This window comes from Myxine glutinosa, chromosome 11 (assembly GCF_964187855.1).
Source record: "Myxine glutinosa chromosome 11, kmMyxGlut1.1, whole genome shotgun sequence".
In the NCBI taxonomy this organism is placed as follows: domain Eukaryota; kingdom Metazoa; phylum Chordata; class Myxini; order Myxiniformes; family Myxinidae; genus Myxine; species Myxine glutinosa.
The window spans coordinates 97,496,563-97,503,855 of record NC_136271.1 but is presented as its reverse complement, the minus strand read 5'-3'; the positions used below and the strand labels follow the sequence as shown (position 1 = coordinate 97,503,855).

General features: G+C 46.8%; 1 protein-coding gene across 2 annotated transcripts in view; it reads right to left on the bottom strand.

Moving 5' to 3' along the window:
• LOC137437086 (cytoplasmic dynein 1 heavy chain 1) overlaps window positions 1–7,293 on the bottom strand; it is a 263,109-nt gene that overhangs the window by 147,166 nt on the left and 108,650 nt on the right. For both annotated transcript variants that reach the window (XM_068131446.2, XM_078786887.1), the window contains exons 34-37: window positions 1,886–2,129; window positions 1,617–1,800; window positions 1,187–1,399; window positions 757–995 (exon numbers count right to left, since the gene is read on the bottom strand). In XM_068131446.2, the coding sequence (XP_067987547.2) occupies window positions 757–995; window positions 1,187–1,399; window positions 1,617–1,800; window positions 1,886–2,129 (880 nt within the window). The remainder of the gene's footprint in view (window positions 1–756; window positions 996–1,186; window positions 1,400–1,616; window positions 1,801–1,885; window positions 2,130–7,293) is intronic.

Below are 7,293 nucleotides of genomic sequence, written 5' to 3'. Positions count from 1 at the left end.
GGAGCTCACTGTGCTCACTATAGAAATCGTTTTATACCCTTCCCCAGATCTATTTCTCCTCAAAGTTATATCTTGGATTTCTACGGGCAGTTCCGTGGACTTCACATTTTTCAGATATGGATTTCAATTCAAGCAATTATGGCTGGAATACCACTTCACAGATAATCTCATCGTTGTCGCTAAAAATACACCATGGGAAGTTGGTGACATGCTGAGCTTCATTTTTTTCGTTGAGTTTACGGGAAAATGATGTCCAAGTGTTTTTCCTTTAATCCAATATGGCTGCCATGCCATGTGACCTATGATGTCAGAGTTAGCAATATGATATTGTCCAACTATAGTTCGTTTTAAAGTTTTGCATCAATCAGACAAGCGGTTGCAGAGAATACCATTTCTATATATATATATACGCGGACACACAAGCCAACCATACAGACACACACACACACACACACACACACACACACACACACACACACAGATAGACAGCCACATAGACAAGGGCATTGCAACAATGCAACAGTCTTGCAGACACCCTTTGGGATGAGACTAATTACTTTTCCCTCAATGTTATGCCTTTCTCATCTCCCCATGTCAACTCTGACTGATGTCACATTTCCTGGCACACAGTACTGCGATCTGTATTTTAGAAGAAACAATTGGAAGGTGTGCTTTTAACACTTGAGGCAACCAGACCAACTATGATAAACAACTAGACCAAGCTGTCTGAAGGATCTCATAGCCCTGATTACTTACTTTCGCAAAATATGCGTAAACAACCCGTCGGTCCATTCACGTGTGTTTGGGTCCAGTGTGCCATACAGATGATCTTTGATAATGGCCTTGGGGTCGATGATGTGCGCCACCCCTTCAACACCTTCAAGTCGCTCTAGAGCGCGAAGCAGCACACGCCATGCCATGCTTTTACCACTGCCTGATGGGCCTACCATCATCAGACCATGATTGATCTGTGTGATTTGATACAACTGCAGGACCTGCAAAGAGGGAGAGAAATGTGCTGCAAAAAACGATCGTTTTTAGCATTATTTGATGAATCATGTAGATGATCCCTATTCCAGACCACATAGATCAGCAATCGATCCAGAAGACTAGTATGAAAAAGTTTCATATAGAAGTCTTCAACTTGGACTCCTCTGTCTTATCTGTCTTATCCAACTTCACTCACCTTCTCCACCCAGCCTCCTCCAACCTCTTCGCCATCACCATAAACCAGATACATATCACGGCAAACAGCTCGTAGCTCATTTCGTAGAGCATCCATCTCTCCACGTCGGTACTGTATGCCAGGGAAGACATCCGAGAGAAGGCTGAACAGTAGTGGGATGTCCTCTGCCACAAGCTTAGGAACCATTGTCTCACAGACACTCTGGATGAGGATCTGCAAAACGTAAACATCAAGTGGTTAGTAAATGATGGCTTAACGGATTGATTTGAGAGACTGCACACTTCAACACAAGACAAATATAAAGCACAAATGGACACCATTATGTCTCCACCCCCCTCACTCCCTAAGTAGTAGGCCATAATAATATGGCACTATCAAAAACGAATGATTATTTTATGATTTTCAGAAAATAGTATACAACCCAAATCACCTCCTGCTCTGGGAGGCTCTCTGCAATCCCAGCCTCATCCACCTCCTCCCCACGCTCTTTACGACCCCTCTTGATACGTTGAATCCTCTTGCGCTTTACGTTCCCCGCACTGATCAGAACGCTTTTGAGTGCACGTAGCCCAAAGTCATAGTGGCTCTGGGATGAAAGCTGCTCATCACACAATCTGGGATAGCATAATAAGTGTGAGGATGTGCACATAAAGGTGCTTACCAATATACACTTCTCTCATAAAGAGTCTCAACACCGACCTGAAAAATGGTACGATCTTGCTTGCGAGGATCTCTGCAGTGCGAAAGCCTTGTGAGTAAAGCATAACCTGGGCGATGAGCTGCCGATCGGGTCGGGTCATAGCCAGGCTCCGGAAAAGCTTCTTCAGGTTGTCAGGCAAGTTGGAGCGGCCGGCATATCCCGGATTCATTGTGATAAACACGGCCATGTCAGAACTCACTTTAACCTGCTTGTTGAGGAGTTCACACGTGATTGGAGGAGAGTCTGCAGAGAAAATGGAAAGGAAAATTTATGACCTTTATTTTAAAAACGGATGCTTTCCAAACTTACACTGTACCGTATGGTTGAAACGTTCATGAACATTGAACATACAAAGGGATCCCGCTCGTGGTTTGGTGAAACATTGAAACTTACAATGTTATCCTCAATTAGTATTTACACAGGACTGCAAATGACAGATATGTCTGTCTATTCATTAGAAAAGCAATACCTGAGTCAACCAGATTCTGAGTTATTCTGTTAAATCTATCTATAATTCCAGTAATCTCTGTGTGTATGTATGTATGTATGTATGTATGTCTGTATGTCTGTGACCGCTGTTTCTCGACAACCACGGGTTCGATATACTTGAAACTTGCCAGGTATATTGCTGGGGACCCGAGGATGTGCCTTTTCAAGGTTTCATATTAATCGGACAAGTAGTTACCGAGCTATGTCCAAAAAACGATTCAACCAATCAGAGAGCAGCGAGCTATCACGTGTGCCGAACGTGCCGAACAGACTCTGCCTCGGACGGCACATTTGAGAGCGTATTCATTTATTTCACGTTGGCAAACTATGTTGCCGCTATGTTGGCGTTAAACTATGTTTTAAAACTAATTAAAACTAATTTGTGATTCTTTCGCTTTCCTGCGCGTTTGTGCACGTTATGGCGATTTCTTTACCAAACTCCGCAAGCCGTTCGCTTTGGACCAAACCATTTCATGTAAATAGAGGGGGGGGGATTGTCACCGTACTCGCAAGCCGTTCGCTTTGGACCAAACCATTTCATGTAAATAGAGGGGGGGGATTGTCACCGTACTCGCAAGCCGTTCGCTTTGGACCAAACCATTTCATGTAAATAGAGGGGGGGGGATATAATTTTAGATATATATATAGTACGGGCATGCCCTAGTACCTTTAAATGTAATATATATATATATATAATATATATATCAATGAATGAATGAATGATCGTTTTAAGGCCATTTTCCCCGCTGGAGCGGGGGTTAGCCTTGCGGGCCCCATGACAATCATGGTTCCCTGTTTGAGGCAATGTTTTTATGGCCGGATGCCCTTCCTGACGCCAACCCTTGGTCACGCTCTTACGATGCGCAGGGATACGGTGTACCTATTCTAAACCGGGGTACACACGGTGATCATTCATCCCAGCAAGCTGGTACTCAATTTGCCGACCTCGGAAGGATGACAGGCTGAGTCAAACCCCCTGGCGTTAATTCAGCGATCGACCGGGATTTGAACCCAGGATCCTAGAATCCCAAGCCGGCACCCTAACCGCTAAGCCAACACCAGGCTAATATATATATTGTTACAGACGCGGCTTAGATGTTATTTACCGAGCGGTTTGGTATGACCACGTCTGCACAAGTTACCCGATTATACCCGAACGTTGACTAATCGCGCTACGCTAGGTCAATGAAGGAAAAGACACACGGCTGGGATTAAAATGACACGACACCAGGGATACGGTTCTCAAGACCTCCGGAGGAGGTTATATTCGTTCGGAAGGTTAGATTACAACTACAAGAGGGACATCATAGAAAGACAAGCACTTAGACACACTCTTATATTAACCCCAACAGACGACAGATAAACGGGACAAAAGGCTGACTCACACGGGGATTGATGGCAAGGAAAGCGGGTATCGATGGCTCAAGGTGCACTCTTGGCTCAAGGACAGAATCGACCCGGTCCGGTCCAGAGATGCGGGAGGTTTCACAGCGCTCGAGGTGGCGTCTTGTCGTCTCAAGCTGGGGGCGCATCTCTCTCACATCCGGTAAGTCGCTGCGTATATCCGGCGGGGAGTGACACGCCCTCGGCTCGTTAGCTCCGCCCCAGATGGAATCGGCTCGTTGCTTCTCATTGGGTGCATGCGGGGGGGTTACCGGCTCCGCCCTTGACGAGGGGCTGACAGGGAGCCCCTTCGTGGTAACCCCGTGGAGCGCATGGTCATGGCGGCTAACCGAGCTGGTGGGAGGACGCACACTCCCCCCGCGCGCCGTGGTTGTAGTTGTTGTTGTAGCTGTAGTTGTTGTTGTTGTTGTTGTTTGGGGAAGAAGATGGAAGGAGGTATGGGAAGGTCCTAAACTCACTACTGGTGCCATATAATCACATTCTGGTGCAACGAAGAGTCAGAATTAATGGAAAGGAGTCCTTAACTGACATAGACTAAGAATAACTAGCAAGATGTCCGAAAGTTGTCTACGTGAGATGCGGTGGACCTGGGCACGACATTTAATGGGGGAAAAAGGGGCAGGTCGGTTCTACAGAGTGTTGTTTACAGACAATGGGACTAGGGAATGGGGGATTGGGGATAGTTGGGGAGTATTGGGGAAATAGGGGAATATTTACAAGCGGATATGGAGGCCAAATTCCATATTCGCAACAATATATATATGAAGGGGCTATCAGTTGATCCCCTCACATGGATGGAGCCAGATTTTGTCGCACTGTGACCTATGTGACTGGAGCCAGATTGTCTGGCTCTGGGTTCTGCTTAAGACAACATCGCATTGATTTAACCTTGCCTCGTCAACGATGTACTATTTGTATTGAACTAGGGCATGCCCGTACTATATATATATCTAAAAGTATATCCCCCCCCCCCCTCTATTTACATGCAATGGTTTGGTCCAAAGCTAACGGCTTGCGAGTACGGTGACAATCCCCCCCCTCTATTTACATGAAATGGTTTGGTCCAAAGCTAACGGCTAGCGGAGTTTGGTAAAGAAATCGCCATAGCGTGCACAAATGCGCAGGAAAGCGAAAGAATCGCAAATTAGTTTTAATTAGTTGTAAAACATAGTTTAACGCCAACATAGCGGCAACATAGTTTGCCAACGTGAAATAAATGAATACGCTCTCAAATGTGCCAAAAAAAAAAAAAAACGCTACCCGTACGCTCTACCCCGCCCGTACGCCCGTAAACAAAAAAAACAACGCTCTTCGCTTCCGCCCTTCGCTCTGACTGAATTGGGAGAAATAATGCGCATAAGAAATCGAGAAATTATTATTTTCTCCGGAAGAAATCGAATTACGTACCGTAATGGCGCACGCGCTGGGCTCAGCATCAGCTCGCTCTCACATCGGCCACGCCTACGCAATAACGCGTTCTGTGATTGGATGCCGGAAGTGCAGTCCTCACTGTCCGGAAGGTCGTATATCGCAGTTACGATGAATCGCAAATTAGTTTTTATTAGTTTTAAAACATAGTTTAACGGCAACATAGTTTGCAAACGTGAAATAAATGAATACGCTCTCAAATGTGCCATCCGAGGCAGAGTGTGTCCGCCACGTTCGGCACACGCGATAGCTCGCTGCTCTCTGATTGGTTGAATCGTTTTTTGGACATAGCTCGGTAAGTAATTGTCCGATTAATATGAAACCTTGAAAAGGCACATCCTCGGGTCCCCAGCAATATACCTGGCAAGTTTCAAGTATATCGGACCGGTAGTTGTCGAGAAACAGCGGTCACAGACATACAAACAAACAAACAAACGTACAAACAAACATACACACAGAGATTACTGGAATTATAGATAGATGTAGCAGTCCGTATCGATTGAAGGAATGAACACAAAAGCAGGTTGAGAGTTATTTCGACCTTGGGCAGAGTATATTAACGCCAGTGTGAGTTGGTGGCTCCCTAAGATGCGAGAGTACGTCGGGACTCTGCGATCTTCCGTGCATGTAAGCCTCATCTTGAATAAATCTCGAGTACATTGTCTGAGTTCAAGAAGTGCGTTTTCCCAGGTAATGGGTTTAAAGGTAAAATCCACGACAAACCTGGCGACGAGGAATGGGGTCCGCTCAGAGGCAAGAGAGGGTGGTTGACCCGTGATGGCCAAAGAGGTTCCAGGCACCCATTAAATGAGGTGAGAACTTTTTCGGTAATGGAAGTTTGGCCATCATTGGGAGGATTCTGTCTTGGCTTGACCTCCGGCACGGATAAACAAAATTCTAGGGAAAAATGGACGGACATTGCACACAGAGATCTGTTGAAGATGAGAGGGGTACAAGTGACTTGGGCCCGAGCACTTGTGCGAGTGCCCAAAAGGCTCGGGGAGCCTGGATACTCGGTCGCGTCGCGCACGGTGGAGCGTTTCAGGATGGCAGGTTTTGAAGCCAACCTGTACGCTCGCGCAGCGTGAAGGCCCGGCAGGAGTGTCAGCTGGATGCGTGACGATGTGTCTCTTTATGGGACAGGTTGGACCTGTGCACTCGTACGATCGCTGAACTCTGCTGGGAGGACCAGAATGACGGCGACACTAAAGGTATCGCCGTGTATCCGTCAGTTGGGGGAGCCGGATAAGGGCAGCCCCTTTTTAACTAACGGACTGTAGAGTCGGGGAAGAATATTGCCAGGATGGGTAATAGACAAGGAACATCTGGAGAAAGAGAGACGATGCGTGGTAATTGTATTTGAAGAAGAAGAAGAAAGAAGAGTTGGTCGAATATGACATAATTCTTGTGCGTGTCGCATCGACCGTAAAGCGTCGGATTAAGGTTGGCCATACGTTGGGTTAAGGTCGGCTGCATTGGATTTGGATGTCGAGAACAGGAAAATTAATTGAGCCGAACCAGGTTACAAAGGGATCCCGCTCGTGGTGTGGTGGTTCATGGGGAAAATAATTAATTTCGGTGTTAAATTCTGCTCGTATCCGTTTTTATATGATCGGGTTTGAGATACTGCAGCAATTGCACGGAGGGGCGAGCAATTGCCGGAGAGCAGGCACCCCTGTGTAGTCCGGGGTCGGGAGGAAGAGGCACGAGACACCCCCATAGATGCACGAGAATGACCTTCGACCAGATACCAGTGGTGGCTGCAGATCCGGTTCCAGTCTGGGACAGCCCATCGCTCGCTCAAGCATCAGTGGACTTGGCAGACCTCCACAAACACCGTTGTGGTCATCCTCGAGTCGTATGAGCACTCCGATGCCCAATACAGCCAGGCCGATGACTTCAAGAGAAGTCTCCCCTGGCATGTCCCCCGGCTCCTTTGGGGCTCCTATTGCCGAAAACAGCAAACTGCAGAGATCGGTGGAAGCTTTTGACCAAGACAACAGACCGTACCATGCATACAATAAGATAAATCAAGGACTTTCTGGGTGAGCTGGCTGTTTACAATAGGCTTGTTGACAAACTGAAT